Source organism: Grampus griseus (assembly GCF_964374135.1).
Source record: "Grampus griseus genome assembly, chromosome: 15".
NCBI classification, from domain to species: domain Eukaryota; kingdom Metazoa; phylum Chordata; class Mammalia; order Artiodactyla; family Delphinidae; genus Grampus; species Grampus griseus.
Window position 1 is genome coordinate 58,461,993 of NC_139009.1, and position 21,761 is coordinate 58,483,753.

Here is a 21,761-nt window from a genome sequence, read left to right on the forward strand (position 1 = left end):
TATAAATATCAATTAAATCTATCTGGTCTATTGTGTAATTTAAAGCTTCTGTTTCCTTATTTATTTTCACTTTGGATGATCTGTCCATTGGTGTAAGTGAGGTGTTAAAGTCCCCCACTATTATTGTGTTACTGTCGATTTCCTCTTTTATAGCTGTTAGCAGTTGCCTTATGTATTGTGGTGCTCCTATGTTGGGTGCATATATATTTATAATTGTTATATCTTCTTCTTGATTTGATCCCTTGATCATTATGCAGTGTCCTTCCTTGTCTCTTGTAACATTCTTTATTTTAAAGTCTATTTTATCTAATATGAGTATTGCTACTCCAGATTTCTTTTGATTTCCATTTGCATGGAATATCTTTTTCCATCCCCTCATTTTCAGTCTTTATGTGTCCCTAGGTCTGAAGTGGGTCTCTTGTAGACAGCATATATGGGTCTTGTTTTTGTATCCATTCAGCAAGCCTGTGTCTTTTGGTTGGAGCATTGAATCCATTCACGTTTAAGGTAGTTATCGACATGTATGTTCCTATGACCATTTTCTTAATTGTTTTGGGTTTGTTTTTGTAGGTCCTTTTCTTCTCTTGTGTTTCCCACTTAGAGAAGTTCCTTTAGCATTTATTGTAGAGCTGGTTTGGTGGTGCTGAATTCTCTTAGCTTTTGCTTGTCTGTAAAGCTTTTGATTTCTCCATCAAATCTGAATGAGATCCTTGCTGAGTAGAGTGATCTTGGTTGTAGGTTCTTCCCTTTCATCACTTTAATTATACCATGCCACTCCCTTCTGGCTTGTAGGGTTTTTGCTGAGAAATCAGCTGGCAACCTTTTGGGAGTTCTCTTGTATATTATTTGTCATTTTTCCCCTGCTGCTTTCAATAATTTTTCTTTGTCTTTGATTTTTGCCAATTTGATTACTATGTGCCTCTCCTTAGGTTTATCCTGTATGGGACTCTCTGCACTTCCTAGACTTGGGTGGCTATTTCCTTTCCCATGTTAGGGAAGTTTTCGACTATAATCTCTTCAAATAATTTCTCTGGTCCTTTCTCTCTCTCTTCTCCTTCTGGGACCACTATAATGTGAATGTGTTGCGTTTAATGTTGTCCCAGAGGTCTCTTAGGCTGTCTTCATTTCTTTTCATTCTTTTTTCTTTATTCTGTTCCATGGCAGTGATTTCCACCATTCTGTCTTCCAGGTCACTTATCCGTTCCTCTGCCTCAGTTATTCTGCTATTGATTCCTTCTAGTGTATTTTTCATTTCAGTTATTGTATTGTTCATCTCTGTTTGTTTGTTCTTTAATTCTTCTAGATCTCTGTTAAACATTTCTTGCATCTTCTCGATCTTTGCCTCCATTCTTTTTCCGAGGTCCTGGATCATCTTCCCTATCATTATTCTGAATTCCTTTTCTGGAAGGTTGCCTATCTCCACTTCAATTAGTTGTCTTTCTGGGGTTTTATCTTGTTCCTTCATCTGGTACATAGCCCTCTGCCTTTTCATCTTGTCTATTTTTCTGTGAATGTGGTTTTTGTTCCACAGGCTGCAGGATTGTATTTCTTCTTGCTTCTGCTGTCTGCCCTCTGGTGGATGAGGCTATCTAAGAGTTTTGTGCAAGTTTCCTGATGGGAGGGACTGGTGATGGATAGAGCTGGATGTTGCTCTGGTAGGCAGAGCTCAGTAAAACTTTAATCCGCTTGAAGGTTGGTGGGTGGGGCTGGGTTCCCTCCTTGTTTGGCCTGAGGCGACCCAACACTAGAACCTACCTGGGCTCTTTGGTGGGGGTAATGGCGGACTCTGGGAGGGCTTATGCCAAGGAGTACTTCCTAGAACTTCTGCTGCCAGTGTCCTTGTCCTCACGGTGAGACACAGCCACCCTCCACCTCTCAAGAAAGGTTATATTTTAATGAATGGTTTTAAGAGCACAATTTCCATTTCTACCTGCTTACAATAAAAGAGAAGCAACTGAATCAGTCATCCAGGGCCAGCTGAGGTCTGCTGAAAATATGGGAAAACATGATAGTCATCCTGGATTGCTATTCTTTACCTGGCACCAGACTTCTAGGAGTCCTAACATGGCATGGGAGTGATGCGAAATGATTCACGTCTCTCAAAACCCCTCATTACTGGGACTTTGCTTCTTGAGGATGCCTCAGGAATATGAAGCCAAAGCCATTTCCCTAGAAGCTGGTGTTGCCAGCACAGATCAGGATTTGATCTGTGAATTAAATATTCTGATCCTACTCATAGCTTGGAGAGGTTTAACTACTAGGTGATTTGAGCTGCAGAGTTTATGACTATGTCTACAAGGCATTTAGGAACTTGTTTCTATTTCTGTACAGTCTGTGAGGTCACTGTTTTTTGCAGAGCTGAAATACAGCTAGCTGTAAGCAAAACAATTTTAAGATTCAAGGATGACCATAAATGAAGCTATGGGAAAATATATTTGTACCATATACTTATAATGTAGGGTTAATATCCCTATATGAGGAACTTGTACAAATTACTAAGAACAAGGAGAAAAATCCAAAAAGAAAACTGGACAGAAAGAAAACATGAGCTTCATGAAAGATGAGACACAAATGGACAATAAATATGTACAATGTTTAATCTCACTAATATACAATGGATTGCAAATAAAAGCAAATCACCATTTTTCACCTAATACCTTAACAAAGTTTAAAGAGGTCATAACCAGCATTGAGAAAGGCTTGGGAAAATCTCACCGTCTCTTATGGAAGCACTATAAACTAGTCTAACTTTCCGGGGAGGCAACTTGCCAATAAATGTTTAAAAAATAAACTATACCTCTTACTTAGTTATTATATATTTAAGAATATCTTTAGGCAAAATAATAAGATAAAAGTGCGCTAATCCACAGAATGGGAGAAAATAATATCTAGTAAGGGTTTACTATCCAGAATATATAAAGAACTCCTAAAACTCAATAACAAAAAGACAAACAACCCAATTAAAAAATGACAAGGGATTTAAATATCGTCATTTCTCCAAGGGAGATATACAAATGGGCAATAAGCACGTGAAAAGCTGTTCAACATCATTATGAAAACCACAGTGAAATACCACGTCGTACCTACTAAGATGGCTATAATTTTTAAAACATGGAAAATAACAAATGTAGGAGAGGATGTGGAGAAATTAGAACGTTGTGTATTGCTTGTGTGAATGTAAAATGGTGCAGCCGTTGTGGAAAACAGTTTGGCGCTTCCTCAAAAATTTAAACATAGAATTACCATGTTACCCCGCAATTCCACTTCCAGGTGTATACTCAAAAGAAATGAAAAAGGGGACTTAAACAGGTATTTGGACACCAATGTTAACATTATTTATAATAGCCAAAAGGTGGAAACAACCTAAGGGTCCGTGAACAGGTGAATGGATAAACAAAACGTGATATATGCACACATAATGTGAATGAAGTTTCCGATACATGGATGAACTTTGGACACATGCTAAGTGACCTAAACTAGACACAAAAGGACAAATACTGTATATGATTCTACTTACATGAAATATTTAGACTAGGTAAATTCATAGAGACAGAAGGTAGATTAGAGTTTACCAGGGGCTGGAGGATAAGGGGAATAGGAAGTTCTTGCTTAGTGGTTACAGAGTTTATTACACATTATTTTAATTTTTATTAACCAATAGAGAATGACTCAAATTATGGGAAATCTATCCAGTGGAGTACTATACAGACACTAAAATGATGGGGTAAAAAATATTGATTGACTAGGGGAAACAGCACAATAAATACATTTACATTATATGTTTGTATATATATAAATACGTTAATATGTGTATACACACACTCATATAACACTGGAAAAAATTTAAAATAAAGAATACATTGCCCATTCAATAAAAATTGTCAAAAGAAACAGAATAGAAATAGAAAATATGTAAATAATAGAAAAAAGACAGGAGTAAGGTTACAAATGTAAGTTATAATAATAAATAAACTCTCAGGTTAGGTAAAAATATAAAATCCTACTCTATGCTGTTTATAAGGAACAGTTGAAATACAGTGATATGTAAGAAGCTTTAAAAAGAAAAGGCCAGGGAAAAGAACATTTGACAAAAAGAAAGCAGGGATTATACTATAAGTAAAAAGAAGAATTTAAGGGGAAAAAGCATTAAATAGGACAAAGTAATAGATCACTTTATATTGATAAAAGCAACAATTTACAACGAAGATTAAATTACCATAAAACGTTAGTTGCCAAATAGTATTGCATTCAAATATATAAATAAGAAACTTGAGGCTCCAAAAGAAGACGTTGATGGAAATACTATGCTAGATAGACTTTAACACATCCTTCTCTTTTGGCAGATCAATGAGACAAAGTATAAACAAGGGTGTATTAAGATTGATTTTAATAGATATACATTAAACTTTGAATCCCATCCCATCTTTTCTAGTGCCCATGAAGCACTAGCAAAAATTGATCTATTATTTAGGCCATGAAAAATACTATGTAGAAATTATAGCACCTTTCTGGAAGGCTATTTTGCAACCCATATTCAAAGAAAATACATGATCATTAATCTGGTAATTCCCATTTTATGAAAATTTATCCTGAATACATCATTCAAAAAATGCACAAAAATTTATAGTATGTTTATTGCAGCAGTGTTTATAATAGTGAAAAATTGGGAAAAAAACATAAATATCCAATGAGGGGTAATCAAATAAATTATTTTACCTATGTGCAATAGAATACTCTGTAACCATTAAGGAATGATGCTGTGGAAGAGTATTTAATAAATTAAAATAGGGAAATAGGTATAGAAGTTAAAAAAGTAGAATATGGAAGAATACTACAATCCCATCATGTAGGAATCTATATCCATAGAAAAAAGTCTGGAAGGATATGCAAAAAACAAAATGTTAGGCAGAGTAATCTCTAGATGTTAGAATTATAGATGATGTTTTTATGTTCTTTTATGTCTATTTTCTACATTGAACAGGTGTTCTTTTTATAATAAAAAATAACAAATGTCATTTAAAAAAAAAAAAAACCTCTCTAAGAAAGATCCCGGCAAGACTGAAAAAGTTAACCTAGATGACTTTGAGCTGTGTATTCTATTTTAAAACCCATTTATCTGATTGTAACTCTGCTTTCCTTGTCCCCAGGGTGATACATCTGGAGACTATAAGAAGGTATTGCTCATTCTCTGTGGAGGAGATGATTAAAATAAAATCCAGAAAGGATAGGAGGATTCCCTACACTTTGAATTTTTTTTAACTTCATTTTTCTACACTGCTACTAGCATTATCTCAGAATGGTTATTTCCAATTAAAATGCCTACAGATGCCTCCTAAGATATAGACTGCATTATTATTCATCTGTAATTACTCACTATGATGCTTTAAAGCTGTACTTGCTTTTCAAAGCTTATAAAACCTAAAAGGAGATTTTAAATTAGAAATAAGAATGTGCTCCATGTTTTCAACAGATTTCTTCCTTGTTTGTGTTTCACAGAAATTGGAATATATTAAATTATTTCATATTTTCTTTTTGGTGAAAACTGTTGAAATGGAAGACTGTTCTAAAATCACATTTCTTCCCTAATTCTATTTTTAGAGTGGCTAGTAATTTCTTGATGTGAAATTGTGAGCATCTAGTTAGTAAGAAAATCTATCCAATTTGCTATTTTACATGTCATAGTTTGAAAGCATCCACAGATCTCCTTTGTTTAGGTTTTTGTCTAAAGTGTTAGTTGATCTTTACTAAGTTTGGCATTAGAGACTTCCTCCATCACATCTTATGTTACCATCTCAGTCTCTCCAGGTTAAAGTATACCAAACTCACCAACTCTTCTGAACGAATTCAATTCTAAATGTGGTTATACAGATCATATATGTCTGGTTACCAAACATAAATGCTGAACATTCCACAATATTATGGTTAATAATAACAATATAATAAAATAATAATAATGGTATTGATCCAGCTTGAAGATGAATGTGAAAGAATTGTGTCAAACTGCGTATTCTGGTGATGGTGTAGTGCTCTGAATTTATTTTTACTTAAAGAAAAATTTTTGTGCCCAAAATTTTTAAAATCATTTTCAGTTTTGTTGATTTGTAGTAATTTATACTTGCACTGTGCCTTTCAACTCTAGAATTACTGTAAAGGTGTACTTGGATTTAATTTAAAAGTTCACTTTGTATACAACATGGAAAAATAATTTCAATAAAACACAGTGCCTTTCAAATGAGGTGTATGCTTTCTCTGACTGACTTTTCTGCTTGTGAGTTTTTTCATCCTGGACTCTGAAAGTAGATATTTTTGAAGGATTTGTGTTACTCAATTTCTATTAGAAAGTACAACATTAGGAAAAATAACATATTTAATCTTATGTACCTCTACTGCTGTAAAACTAATGTTCATATATACCAAACACTACTTAATGATATAAAATAGTATATTTAAGTTATCTCTGGAAATGAGTGATGCTCTCGGTTCTAAGTAGAACATTCATATTAAATAAGAATATTTGTCTTCTTCATTCTGTAGTTATTTGTTGTATTTTGATGGGTGAAATATAAGGATTTGTTTCTACTTGCCTATTACAAGTGCTTGACTACTGGTGAAAGCTATTTACATGAATACTTAGTCATTCCAGTTAATTATAGGAAATAGTACTGCTGCTTCAATACCTACCCAGAAGAGCATGGAATTTCCAAATTAACGTTATTTGGCTTTGGAAGCATTACAAATTTGGGAGGGGTTATCTTTAAATTATATATGGCTTAGCCAGAATTTTAAAACAAATTACATATGTTGATGGGAAGCTTTCTACAGAGTAGGTTAAAGCTACCCTGGAGGAATGATTGATGTACTGAACAAGCATGACTTTGTAATATAACTAGGAAGCAACTTTGTTTTTTTTCTCCCACTGTCCATTTACATTTATTCATTGGGTCCAGTTCTTCTCCTGTCTTTAGATGAAAATTCAGATAGAGGATAGGGTCGTGACTTTTCTGGTCATTCTTTGGCTTTAAAAAGTCCTACTATAGAACTGTGTCATTTCAGCAATTAATGTTTTCATTCAAAATTCCAAACTTCATTTACAGTTGAGGCTTTTCCCCTCATTCAGATCTGGCTTATTGCCAGCAGGAAGCTGGAGTTTGGGGAGGGTGATATGGTGGGCTTCTTTTCTTTCTTCACCTAGTCTTCTTTCTAGACCCTACCTTCCCCTCCCCTACCTAGCAGAAGGGAGGAGAGTAAATGGGAGCAGGAAAGTTCTTACCTGTTAGTGCTGTGGTGGTAGATGATCAATGCTGTGTGACCCTGTCAGATGTTTTTTGTTTTTTAGTTCTGTCAGAAGTTTAAAGCTGATTCTTGTTGGCATTCTCCTGAGTTCCTTTACAACTCCATCACCAGTAAAATACTGATCTTTAGTTCCTTTGGCAAAGCAAATGCAGTTCTCCTTTTTCAGCCCCTAGGAATTCAAGCTCTTTGTGCTGAAGTCTTTGTCTTTCCACCCAGGCCTTTTAGACAGGATCTAAGATGATTCCATGTTGGCTGTCTTATAGTGGCCCACATTTGTTCCATGCGTATCCTTTGTGCTGACAAATTCTGGGCATGCAGGCTGATCCCCTAGCAGCAATCATTTTCTGCTCCTCCCCTACCCCCTACCTCCACCAAGCTGCCTCTGCTAGCCTCTCTCAGTTCAGACTTCTCGGAGTGAGTACACTGGGATGTCCAAATTACACATACCGCTGATGGGAGTATAAACTGGTGCAGTCATTTCAGAGAGCAATTTGGCAACAGATAATAAAGTTGAAAAGTTCCCAGCAAATTCACTTCTGGGGATCTATTTGGTGACTCTCTTGCACATGGTGTTTAATGCTGCTCTATAAGAGCAGTAAAGTAGAAACAACCTAACTCCCTCAGTGAGGGAAAGGATAAAATTTGGGTGTCACACAAGAGCAGTGAAAATTAACTATAGATTTGTTAATTGAATAAGTCTCAAAAGTATAATTTTGAGAGAGAAGAAAGGTGCAAAATGATAGGTATGAATGATTCCATTTAATTTACATGTCTAAACGTGCAAAAGAAAACGTATTGCTATGGGTACACGTATAAGAACGTGCATGGGAATAATGATATACACCATTCTGAGGATAGTGGTCACTAGAGTGGAGGGAGAGAAACAGACTGAGATGGAGAGGGAGCTTCTGCCTATCTGTATTGTTCTACTTAAAAGAATTAATCAAAACAAGTATAATACATTGAAGTTTTTATTAAAATTTAAGTTATTATACTTGTGGTGATAGGTATTTATCATATTACTCGATTTGAGTAATTCATTATAAATATTTCATTTATGGTATTTCATTATAAATATTTTCATTATAAACATTTTATTTAGAAAGTAGCCGAAGGGTGATGAACCTAGGGGCAGGACAGGAATAAAGACACAGATGTAGAGAATGGACTTGAGGACGCAGGGAGGGGGGAAGGGTAAGCTGGGACCAAGTGAGAGAGTAGCATTGATATATATACACTACCAAAAGTAAAATAGATAGCTTGTGGGAAGCAGCTGCATCACCCGGGGAGATCAGCTCGGTGCTTTGTGACCACCTAGAAGTGTGGGATAGGGAGGGTGGGAGGGAGACGCAAGAGGGAGGGGATATGGGGATATATGTATACCTATAGCTGATTCACTTTGTTATACAGCAGAAACACGACGTTGTAAAACAATTACACTGCAATAAAAATGCTAAAAAAAAAAAAAAAAAGAGTAGCCGAAGGGAATCAGGGAATGAAAGCTGACTGTCCAGGGTCCATAGCAATGGCTGCAAACTCCAGGCATACACCTGTTATTTTTGCTCAGACACCTGTAAATTTTGCTTGGGTCTCCAGAAGGCACTTTAAAACCTGACAGTCCCGGTTCAGACCCTATTCAGACATCCCACTGCCGCTGGGAGGGAAGGAAAAGAAAGCATGGAACGGTTGCCATAATCAGTTAAGGGCAGCGGAGAGGTGCTGCTTAAGAAACCCGAGGGCCTAGCAAAGTTCCACATTCTAGGTCCTCCTCTGTTGGAAAGCCTGCGCAGGGCGTGACCCTAGCACAAGGTGAACTCCTCCAAAGACGACCCCAAACAGCAATGTCTTTTTTGCCCCTTGCCTAACACAGGGCCCGGTAGACATCTGGAGCTTAAGGAACCTTCGCAGAAAGAACAAACGAGGTGGAATTGCCGGTCTTGCTAACACAAAGGGATGTAAAAAGTAATTCTAAAAGCTAGCCCGGCCCCCAATTCAGGATTGCAGGTGGGCCTAGCTGACCTCACGGCAGAAAGCGCCAATCTGGACACGCACGTCCGCGCTCCCGCCCTCATCCCATTCTGCGCAGGCTCCATCCGTGACGTACACGCACCTCCCCCCGCCCCTTCCGGAGGCTCGCCGTGCGCATGCGCCCTACGGCCCGCGCTTTATTGCGAAAGTCTGGGGGCAAGGTCCTGAGGTCCGCGCGCGCTGCGCGGCGAGACGCGGTGGGCGTGGCGGAGGATGGAGGCGGTAGCGTCCAACGCAACGGTCGGGATTGCGCGTGAGAAGGTGGCGGTGTAGGCACGCGCGCTACGTGGAGGCCGGCGGTGGTGGTCGGGCCATGGCGGGAGACCGTTTTCGTTGGACTCCCTGAGGTGCGCTCCCTGAAAGTGTCGGCGGGCCGTGACCCATGGGCTCGTTGAGCAGCCGAGTGCTACGCCAGCCGGGGCGAGCCCGAGGCCAGCAGGAGCCGGGTTCTGGGGCTGGGGGCTCGGCCCGGAGGCTGGAGAGTGGTGGCGACGCGGCCGCCCACGGCTTCTGTTACTGTCCGGGCAGCCGTAAGCGCAAGCGGAGCGGAGAGGCCTTCTGCTCCTGTCACCCCGATTCCGAGACAGACGAGGATGAGGAGGAAGGGGACGAGCAGCAGCGACTCCTCAACACCCCTCGAAGGTACGTGGGGGGACGCGCCCGCACCTGTTGGGCGGCTGCCGCGGTCCGGCCTGGGGATGAGCCCGGTGCCCGGGGGGCTTCGGGGGCTGCGGCGCTCCCCAGCCTGTGAAGAGCGGACGTGCCCTTGATGGGGTAGACCTGGGAGCCGGTCCGAGGCAGGGCGGATGGGGAGCACCTGGGGAGACGCTCGGTATTCTGGTTTGTAAACCACAGACGCCGCCAGGGTGGTGCTACAGCCCCAAGACGAGACTGAGAAACGCCAAGCTAGAGCTTGCGCCTCATTAAACCTTAGACAGGGCCGGCCGGCTGGCCCTTCGTAATACACCTTGGTCCTCTCTGAGCGGGTGGCAGTAGAATAAGATGTTTTGCATCCGGCTGCCTTCTATGGGCCAAGACACGTAAATTTAGGCTCTGAAGTGGGCACCCCTGTTGTCGGTCCACAGTGGAAGGGAAATGATTACAAACAGGAACTCTCGCTGTACAGGTGAAATTTATCAGTACTGTGTACATTTGTTCCTCACTAGGAACAGTCTTTCAACGTCTCTAGTACTCGAAGTCGTTGACCGTGGATATATGTAAGGCAGCTTGCTTAACCTTTTTTAGAAGAGGTGAAAAACGGAATATTTACTTGTGAACTAAAATGTAGTTTATAAGTGGAATAAATTTTCACATAAAAAATCCGGTTGCTCTTTTTTTAAAGGCCATCAGTGGGTTACGTAGATGTAATTTTTTGAACGAAACTTTGAAAGATTCTAAAATTTTATGCTACACGTGTTACATATTTATTGTCAAATAAGAGTATCATAAACAATCTCTGTTAGTAGTTTGATTTATAAATCCCTTCATACAGTTTTATGTATGAATGTTTATATTTACAAAAATGGACCCCCACTTCCAAACTGTTCAGTTACCTTTTTGGAGAATTAGTATTTTAAGAGCTCAGATTCTGAGTTCTAGTCTGTACTTTGCACTTAATAGCCTTATTTCCTCATATGTAAAATGGAGATACTAATACTTGCCTTATAGGACTTGACAAATATTAGAATGCATGCGATGCACAGTGCCAGGTATGGAAGCACTCAGTAAATATTAGGACTCCTTGATGAATTGGCTCCCCTTATCTTTACAAAATGTAAAGACATTTACATTCCTGATACTATAGCCACTGCCACTTTCTTTTGATAAGTGTTTAAATGTTACATCTTTTCCCACTCTTTCCCTTTAAACCTGTGTCTTTAAGTATCTTGTAGACAGCATTTAGTGGGGTCTTGATTTTTTAAAAATCCAATAGGATAATCTCTGTCTTTTAATTAGTATTTAGACCACTTGCATTCAGTGTCACTATAGAAATATATATGTCCGGGGTCCATTTCAAAGAAATCACACAGTAATTTGAACAGGGAAAGTTTAATATAACCATTATTAGGAAGTAACAAGCGATTAACTACTAAAGGTAAGTTACTAAGGTAAAGAGATCTCTAAAAAATACAGGAATAGAGGACATAGGGAGCTGTCACTACTTCTAGGACTGAGACAGAATACCCAAGGAAGGAACAAATTTGGGCTAGGACCACCTTTCCCAAGCTGAGATTCAGATGTTGGAGGAGTTGTGGCCCACTGGATGGTAATGGAGTTTGCTAAGATGTGGAAGGCTGAGACTGGCAAGCGAGAAACTGCCCGCTGGCGTGCCAGCAAAACTAGCTTGGAGGCTGTCTGGTCCACGAAGCTGAAAATATTAACTGTCTAGACCTTTACAGAAAAAGTTTGCCAACCGCTGAACTACATGAGTGGAGTGGAATGGAAAGCTTCTAAAGCAAATTTTTGTTGGAAAATGCATGTCCGAGTCTAGTATGTGTTGTATCAGTACAAGATGCCTAGTTTATTCAGCTCAGCATGGATGAAAGGTGTTAGAAAATCTTGTATGTTGGCACTAATATGCTTCCTGAGGTTGTCTCATGTGCACTTCCACCTCAACTAACAGCTCCATGAAAAGCCTTGGCCTCCAGGCCCACCTTCTCTACCTTATACCTTTTGTCAAGTGCATGTTTTACGTTTACGTTAACAAGACTTAAAACTCAACTGTTCAGCAACCAGATCTTTAGTTTTACGTTCATAGGTTGTCTCTAAACATTGAAATCTAGTAAACAGTTAGTTGTTGTTATAGCTATGTAAATATTGTTCACTGCAGAGTCAAGTAGTGTGCTGGGATTATAAATCATACTTCTTGGGTCCAATGTCACAACCCCTTGTTTTTCTCTTGGGAGAAATTTTCTAACCTCATAATTAAATGGAATTTTTTTTTTACATTCCATCATGTTGGGCCCTATTTTCATTTGTAGCTTATTAGAATAATACTTTTTCGTATTGCTTTTTTATTTTCTTAGACTTTCTGACTGCCTTCCCTCCCACCCCCGCCATTGACAAAATAATAATATTCCTTCATCATATCTTCAGATTTTTCTCTTTCCTAACACACTTGCATGGAGTCCTTCTTCTCTAAACCCAAGACCTCCCTCCTGGGTCCCTGCATCTTCTTGTTCCAATCTGGATCCATTGCTCTCTAGGTCTACACTTATCCTGGGACTTACTTTGACTCTGTCTCTAGGATCGGATCCACTGTTTTCTGTAGCCTGTATCTTTTTGTTTCTGAACTCATTTGAGGGAACTACATCCTCAAATATTTTCCTAAGAAAGGTGTAAAAGAAGGTAATTTGTGCTTATCTAGCTGTAAATTTAATCTCTCACTTTAGTCATCTTTTGATTGGGTGCAGAAATCTAAAATAACTTTTGATATCTTTGATGGTATTAATTCATTGTCTTCTAGCCTACCATACTGATGAGAAAATGTGATGCTGGTCTAATTCTCTTTTCTTTCTAGGTGACTTTTTTTCTCTCTGGGACTTCTGGAATTTTTTCTTTAGTGTTTTGGGATTTAACTAGAAGGTGCTTAACTGTAGGTCTTTTAATGGCCTTGGTAGTTGGTGGATCCTTACAATCTGGAGACTAGTTTGGGGAAACTTTCTTCTGTAATTCTCTTTCTCCTGTTATCTTTGTTTTCTCTTTCTTGGACCCCTCTTAACTGGATTTTGGATTTCTTGGATTGTACCTCTTTTCTCTTTTCTTTTTTTCCTTTCTAGGTCTTTTTTGCTTTGTGTTCTGGGAAATTTCCTTAACTTTCCCTTTTGTTTTTTTGAATTTCAGCAACTGTGGTTTTGGTCCCAAAGATCTCTTTTTTTTTCCCCCTTGTTCTGAGTAATACTTTAGCTTAGCATCCTATTATTTTATAAATGTAGTAATCTTAACTCTCTAGATGTACTAGTTATAATTAGAGTGTTAGAGTTTTTTTTTTTAAGTTCTGTTTTCCGTGAATTATATGTTTCCTCTGATGCCAATTTTTCTCTTTTTTAAAATAGTCTTTAATGCTGTTAATTTTCCTCATGTTGAGAGATCCTTGATTGTCTGCTTCAGAATGAGTCACTGGTGTGTGTGTGTGTGTGTGTGTGTGTGTGTGTGTGTGTGTGTGTGTGTGTGTGTGTGTGTGTGTGTGTGTGTGTGTTTTGAGTAAATAGATCTGTTTCTGCTGGGCCTTCCCTTTGAGTAGGTAGACTGACTACTAAGTTGGATATGGGTGGGGCATGCTTTGTTTTAGAGCAGAGATTCACAAGCCTTATTGGTTCACAGTGCCCTTAGTGTCTCAGTAATTTTTTTCATGGCACCTCTGGTCCTAAAGAAATATCTCATAGTTAGGTCCAAACAACTTAATAGCGTAGATTGCATGGTATCTGAAAGATGTTTCTGTGATTTCCTTTAATTTTGGAATATTCCACATGCATCCCTGAATTTGCTGTGGTGCTCTAGGTGCTTTGGCACACAGTTTGGGAACCATGATTTAGGGTGAATAGGTTGGGAGCTAACAGGCTACAGATTCCTCAAATGCCAGAATGAGGATTGCTTTGTCTGGGGCACCAGCACCTACACCAAAGTCTTAGATCTTCCTGATAGATTTGTTCTGTTTCTTTCTAGAAAAACCTTGGAATCTGTTTGTATAAGTTATCTGTACTCTGTGTTCATAGAGAGTGGGGGAGGCCATTAGGGGAACAAGTTTCCCCATTTTTTGCCTCACTCCTCACTTCAGCCTTCTGTTTCCCTTGAGACCTCATCCTCCCAGCCCCATCCCTACCCCCACGGTTCTGAAGGGCAGATGGGCTTCAACGTCCATCCTAGACCGTGATATCTTTTGGGCTGTGGTTGTCACTGCTCTTTTCCATTCCAGTTTATTTTCTAACTTCCAGATCCATGGAATTCTCTCATCATGTGATAAGCCCACCCTCACCTTTTTCCTGTTGTGGGTTTATTCCTTTATGTACTTTTAATCTTTTCATATAATTTGGGGAGAGTGCTGTCAGGAACTGGAAACTACATTGTCTCATTTATTTCTTACAGTAACCCAATGAAGTGGATAATAATATCCTCTTTTCACATATAAGGTAACTGAGCTGTGGTAGTAGAGCTGGGACTCAAACCCAAGTCTGTCTGCACTGAAGCATGTACATTTTTTACCGTCTGTTGGGAAGGGGTGTTCAATACACTGATTTGAGACACCATGTGAAACAATTACTTCATTTTTTAAAAAGATTTTAAAACTTTACTAGGAAAGCTATCAGGATTGGCCAGGAATATAAAAGATATTGATCAGTCTCTGCCTAGGGCTTTGCTTACTTACTGAACCATCTTGAGCAATGATTGTCAAAACAAAAATAACAATTCTTCCTTTAAATTAAATCTTATGCACAAATCCAAGATGTTTACAAATATAATATATGATGCTGCTCTGGTTGAAGTTAGATGGGATGCCCAGAGTTCACACCTCGACTCTCCCTGGTGGCCCCTAAGACACTTCTCCATTGAGCATAATTTTGAAAACCTTTGGTCTAAGGCTGCAAACCATTTGTCCAATGTGGGGAAAAAGACATTTTAAGGAGTTTAAGAATAGTTCGATACTAAAATAAGATTAAATGTAAATTATTTTTAAAATTACTTGTGTAGGGTGAAATTTTTATTCTTGTTCTTCATTTTGTAATTGCATAGCAGTATTATTGCAACTGTATTACATCATCCATAGTGCTGGTTACTAAATAAGGAAATACGCAAAAATCACCATGCTGACTTTTCTTTATTGAATAGGTAATTCTCTTAGTTCAAAAATCAGAAATTGCAAAAAGCTGTATAGTGAAAGGTCTCTCTTCCACGCTGCCCCCATCTATCCACTATTCCCCCTCTTGGGAATAGAGTACCCCACAGGTAACCACTATTATTAGTTTCTTATGTACCCTTTCATACATGAGCACGTTTGAATATATAATATCCCTCTATCTTTTTATACAGTGGACAAATTGGTTCTATTTAATAGAAATTGAGCAAAAGGAGTATTTTGAGTTACATGCAAAATCAGTAAAACATTCAGTTTTACATATATGTAACGTCTGCATTTCTTTTAACAGGAAAAAATTGAAGAGTACATCCAAATATATTTATCAAACATTATTTTTAAATGGTGAAAACAGTGACATTAAGATTTGTGCTCTAGGAGAGGAGTGGAGCTTACACAAAATATATTTATGTCAAGTAAGTATTTTATTTTTCTATATATTTGAGTAACCAAGGTAGTCACTTAAAACAACTCACACTCTTATAAGTCTTGTTCTTTCTCATTGCATTTCACAGTAATCTTTTGCATGAACATTTGTTGTTTAAGTCCTGTCTGATGAAAAGTCTTGTTTTGTAAGAGATATGGTGAACATTGTTAGTGAAAACTTAGTTTGGTCTAGAAAACAGATTTTGAGTTTTCATTGTCATACCAACCTTTTTGTCACTACTCCAATAAGGTACTTATTTTGGTGCCTTCTGTTGACAAAAAGGGAAAAACCATTCAACGTTTAAGTTAGGATTGCTGAATTTGTTTATTTTGTATATGATTATTTCAGTTGGATAAATTCAGCTGAAATGTTGCTTTGTAGTTAAGACTGAATGTAAATGGAAAGTTCTTGGCACTTACTCTTCCCTCTCTCCTAGAAAATGCCAAAACCAAAACCAAAAAAGTATATGGACTAAGTCATTTAGCTGATATACCTGTTTGATTTCTGTGAAAATATTATTATCAGCCACCCCATTTTAAACATTCAAGACTTTCAAAATAAAAGAAAATGTTGTTCTAATGGCTCAAATATTTTAATCATTTATTCCTTCATCAAATCTGTTTTCAAGTCATTGGTCTAGGCAGTGGGAATAGAACAGTGAACAATTCACTTTTTATCCTATGGAGCTTATATTTTCCCTCTCCTCTTCATGATATGACAGTAATTACTGGTAAGACGGTATAGTATGAGATTTTTCAATAGAAGCATTTGAAAGGAATTTTTTCTCTTACACTTTAATCATGTTTTTTATTTAATTTTTTTGAACAAGTTTACTTTGGCTTGCATTATATTACCCCAGAGACTATATCAGAATACTGGTCTTAACTTGAGGACATGGTCCATATCTTTCTTTTTGATCTCTGAAAGCAGTTTTGTGAATTCAAGGGTGAAAATGCCTCTGTTAAGGCTTTCCCTCTCAAGAGAAACTGGATTGATCATAGTGCAAGACACATGCTAAATTATAAGTCCCCTGAGGACAGAAACATCTGTTTTGTTTTCTGCTATATTCACAGTGCCTTAAACTACATACTTAGTAAATTTTAAAAAATTAGTAGTTAGTATTTGATCCGTTCCAAAGTAATTCTAGTTATGGGAGGTGCTACCTAGAAGGTAACTAAAGACTTCATCCATTCTGGTGTCTTTCCAATAATTCAGATTCATTCTGGAATTTTTTTTATAAGATAAAACTAAACTTTGGATTTTCCCTAATTCCTTGGGGATCATCCTATTAGTGTTGACTTGGGACTGGTCTGGACCCTTTATAGCCACTGAGATAGAGTAAGGACTCAACAGCTTTTAGTTTTCTCTTCTCTCTTCCTCAGTATATTATTTTGTATCCACGTTACGTGTAGTTATATGTTTATGAGAGAGACTTAAATATATGATACAATTTCTAAGCTTGAATTTAGAATGCTATTGAAAAGGAAAACATATTCATGTAATATACTCAGAAATTGTTCAACTAAGTAAAAAGCTTAGTTGGTTCAAATAGTAACATAGGAAGTCAGTTCAGGTAGTAATACGAGAATTTGGTTTGGTTTTCAATAATTAAAGTATTTTGATAAGCCTAATGAGTGTCCTTATCTTAATTTCTTTTCTCCTATCTGGCAGTTTGTTTTTCTCTTGAAATAATATGATGCGTTAGTTTTGATAGAATAGTTGCTTAGAGTTAGAAATGGGAAAATAATTTGGAAGACACAGAAAGTACTGCATAAGTGTGTTTTTTGTTTTTGTTTTTAAGTCTGGCTACTTTTCTAGTATGTTCAGTGGTTCATGGAAGGAGTCCAGCATGAATATTATTGAACTGGAGATTCCAGACCAGAATATTGATATAGAAGGTAACCGCCACCATGATTACTATTATGCAAAAATCATAAAAACATAAACTTTGTATTCTTTTCACAGAAAATAAATATTTTCTTCTAACTTTGTTGGCTAGAGAAAAGCTCCATTTAACACCCTAAGGTGACAACTTTATATTAATTTACTCCAGAGTTTATCAGTTCTGTTCTAGTATCTTTAATCTATTTAGTCATGTCAGCCTTATCAATCTGTTTACTTCATGGTTGTAAATATATCTGCCTGGGATATAGAGGATGTAGAGTGAAGGAAGGAGAAGTATGACCAATAAACAATAAGCCAATAAATATTATTCATTGATTATTCCCTATATATGAAGACCTTTTCTGAGAATAAGTATATGAATCATGTAGTCAGTATTGTTTTAGAGCTGTAAGGACCTTAGATGAGGAAGCTGAGGTCCAGAGGATTTAAGAGACTTACTTTAGGTCTCAGAGCGGTTTAGTGAGCCTACATCAGACTGTAGGTCTCCTAACTCCTGTCCTAGTGCTCCTGCTCCTGTCTTTGATAGCTGAAGTGGAAGTACCCAGCACTCACCTCATAGGCAAACAGAAAGGAACATTTATAAAGCAAACCATGTAGGACATGCATGAGAATGGCAGTAGAGAAAAGGGTGGACAGACTTAAATAGCTGTGGCAGCTGGGTGAGAGTGTGGCATGCATAGGACCAGGAGCTTTTCCACACTCCCCAGTGGTAAAGCACTGAAAGCACCAGGGTTAAGATTATCATTGGGTCTGTGTAGTTGTACTTAATGATTGGTTTACTCAGGGATATCTTTATAAAACTTTTTCCAAAGGTGTCTTAATTCTGACCACTAACTAATGTCAAGATTAGATGTAGAAAAATCCAGCATGATTTGGTAGAACAGATGGAAATGTATAACATTGTTATTAAATTAGCACCATCAATCCATAACCATTACTAATAGTTAAATTAATGATACTAATCTTATCCTTTTCTGTACCTACTAGATTTAGACATATGTCTTAGTGTATGAAGACTGTCATTGTTATTTTTGTAATACTCTTACAGCTATAACTGTTATTTCATTCTACCTGTGTACTTTTGCTTTAAGCACTGCAGGTGGCATTTGGGTCATTGTATCGAGATGATGTCTTAATAAAGCCCAGTCGAGTTATTGCCATTTTGGCAGCAGCTAGTATGCTGCAGTTGGTAAGTATGCATAGTACTGAAAAAAAGGATCACACTTGTATTTTTGTTTCAAGGTATCTGTTCCAAAAACCATAATAAAACTTAGCTTTTTTATAACTTTTAAATGAAATGTATAAATATTCCATTCATGATAAGTCATTTAAAATGTTTAATGAAAAGCAGTTTATTACAAATGAGACGGTCTCGATGCCTATGTAAAATGAATGCAAGCTATTTCTGTGTGGATATCTTAGAATGACTATAATGTGGAAGGAAGGTACTTGTCTTAAATCCATTTACAGATTTCTGTTCGTTAATAACTTATCTTGACTGTTTTAAGCAGGTGGCTTATTACTAATTCATATAGTTCATAGGTTTGGGAAACATTGAGTGCTTACTATGTAAATGTTTTCTTAATTATGAAATAATTGTGTGTAAACCACCTAAATGTATATAATCTATTGGTAGAATGACAGATTTGTTCATTCATCAGAAGTGTATTGAGCAGTGTGTCAAGCTAGGCATAGAGATACAAAGGTAAATAAAGATATAATCCCCACCTTTAAGAAGCTCACAATATAACGAGTGTGTAGAGTGGGGGAGGGAGGGTTGATATACAGACTCAAAGGTAAAGTAAGAGCTGTCCAATATTATAGATGTGATGGTAAACTTTCTGTAGGATTTAGTGGATGCACAAAGTGGTTGGTTTAACCTGTTGGTGTCAAAGAAAGAAGTTGTGTTTGAGGTTGAGCCTTAAAAACTGAAAATGTATTTATCTTGTGAAGTAAGAAGAGAGGGGAAGAAAGAACATTTCAGACAGAAAACTAAGACCTAGAAATATGAAACAATGGAGGATTAGAGAATCTGAGTGGAACATAGATCTAGCACAGACTATAAGAAGGGTTCGAGAGAGGGAGGCAGAGACCAGATCACGAAAGCCCCTCAATCAATACCTTTTAAGAAGTTGAGACTTTACATATAAGTACTTTTGGAAAATTTTAATCAGGGGAAAGACAAAGTTATATTTCAGAATGCTTTGGGAACAGTGTGAAGGATGAACTGAAGGAAGGATGAGTATAAAACCTATTACATTCCCACCAACAGCTGATTCACTTTGATGTACACTTGAAACTAACACAACATTGTAAATCAACTATACTCCAATAAAAATTATAAAATAAATAAATAAATTAGAAAAATAATGATGAGAAAAAAATTCAAGGTATATTAACATTAAAAATTTGTTGCCACATCTAGGAGAATTATACTAGATATATTAAAATTACTGTACATTCCATTAAATATGAAGAAAATGAAAAAAAACCTATTGCAGTAATCCACGGGAGGGTCTAAATGAGGGTAGTAGCAAAAAGCATGGAGAGGAAAACTGGTTACCGGAGAGGTTAAGCAGGGATAATCCACTGGACTTGGTGACAGATGAGATATTAAAAGGAAAGGGAGGGAGTCTAGAATGGCTTCCAGGTAAGTGTAAAATCACAGTGGAGTCAACATTTTATTTTGATCATTTTAAAAAGTTGTTTCTTTTTATGTGACTTTTGTATACTGATTTATTTTAAGTATTAGTTAATAGCTTGCTAAATATCCTTGGCTGAGGTAATTTGATTTTTTTATAAATGTTTTGATCCTTTCAATACTTATTTCCAATAATTATACTTTATTTTTTAACTTTTAATCCTTTTTTGGTTTAGTTCTTAACTCACTTTCTGCATTATCTGTATGATTTAACTACTTAACACTAATACACTTGCATGATGAATATATCTCAGAAATTTGAGTAAAAAATGACGGGGTCCTTTCCATATATTAAATAAAGTTAGCTATTTGAAATCTTCCATATAAACATTTTAGATTAAAAATTCATTGTAAGTTTTAAACAGTAATATATTTGTTTTAGGTGTATTTCTTAGGTATTGATAGGTGTTTTAAACTAATAAAAACTTTCTGATGATTCATATTGTTTACTTACCTAGCCCATCACCTGGTCATCTGACTATATAAAGAGGTCTTAGTTTTAAAAGAACAGGCAAAACAGACAGAATGCTGCTTAAATTTGCAAAGGTCCCAGAGAGGGGAAGGACAGAAAAGAGAGAATAGCAATATTCACCTCTGTCTTCCTGCTTTTACTTCCTCCCTTCCATTTTCACTTCCAAGTATTTAGTTTAATACTTGCTGGATTTTTTTAGGTATTTTTACTGGACTTATAAAAAGACTTAGGTTTGCTGCACTTATGAGTTTTCTTTCTTTCTTCCTTCCTTTTTTTTTTTTTTTTTTTACTTTTTAATATGTAAAAGCACATATTCAGAGCTTATTTTTCCCATGTGAAATGGGCCTTTCCAGTGCTTATTTATATTTACAGGATGGTTTAATACAGCAGTGTGGTGAGACAATGAAGGAAACAGTTAATGTGAAAACCGTATGTGGCTATTACACATCAGCAGGGACCTATGGACTGGATTCTGTAAAGAAAAAGTGAGTTACCTTTCTTGTTTTTCCTTTTATCCTGCTTTAGGGAATTTGGCTGCTTTGGTTTCTTAAGAGAATGTATAGCTATAAAAAGAAAGAAAAAAAAGGGAGGATAGAATTTGTTATAAAAGGTCTGTTTTTACATTTGGACTATTTAGTAAATTCCTCAAAAGTGTGGTCTTTGTGATTGTGGGTGGGTTATACATGCTTATAAAAACTATGGCCACTCTTTACAGCACATCTCTATTAAATTTTTTTAAGCAGTAGGCATAATAGTCATTACAGTCGTCCCTCACTATCCGCAGGGGATTGGTTCCAGGACCTGGGTGGATACCAAAATCTGCGGATGCTCAAGTCCCTTATTTAATGGTGTAGTATTTGCAAATAACCATCCTCCTGTATACTTTAAATCATCTCTGGATTACTTATAAATACCTAATACAATGTGAATGCTATGTAAATAGTTACAAATACAACGTAAATGCTTTGTAGATAGTTGCTGGCTTGCGGCATATTTAAGTTTTGCTTTTTGGAACATTCTGGAATTATTTTTTTTTTCTCCAATATTTCCAATTCTCGGTTGGTTGAATCCATGGATACAGAAC

At 37.1% G+C, this 21,761-nt stretch overlaps 2 protein-coding genes across 4 annotated transcripts in view; both read left to right on the top strand.

Annotated features, from left to right (window-relative positions):
• Positions 1 to 6,411, top strand: part of ANXA4 (annexin A4) — a 69,918-nt gene extending 63,507 nt beyond the window's left edge. For 2 of the 3 annotated variants that reach the window (XM_082672587.1, XM_082672586.1), the window contains exon 13: positions 5,148 to 6,411. In XM_082672587.1, the coding sequence (XP_082528713.1) occupies positions 5,148 to 5,207 (60 nt within the window). In that variant the 3' untranslated portion in view covers positions 5,208 to 6,411. The remainder of the gene's footprint in view (positions 1 to 5,147) is intronic. The other variant, XM_082672585.1, reaches the window with a different exon arrangement.
• Positions 6,412 to 9,703: 3,292 nt separating this feature from the next.
• GMCL1 (germ cell-less 1, spermatogenesis associated) overlaps positions 9,704 to 21,761 on the top strand; it is a gene marked incomplete at its 5' end in the record, with an annotated part of 48,267 nt that continues 36,209 nt past the window's right edge. Inside the window, 5 exons of the mRNA XM_082672624.1 lie at positions 9,704 to 9,963; positions 15,465 to 15,588; positions 17,401 to 17,497; positions 18,596 to 18,693; positions 21,050 to 21,162. Coding sequence (XP_082528750.1) covers positions 9,704 to 9,963; positions 15,465 to 15,588; positions 17,401 to 17,497; positions 18,596 to 18,693; positions 21,050 to 21,162 — 692 coding nt within the window. The remainder of the gene's footprint in view (positions 9,964 to 15,464; positions 15,589 to 17,400; positions 17,498 to 18,595; positions 18,694 to 21,049; positions 21,163 to 21,761) is intronic.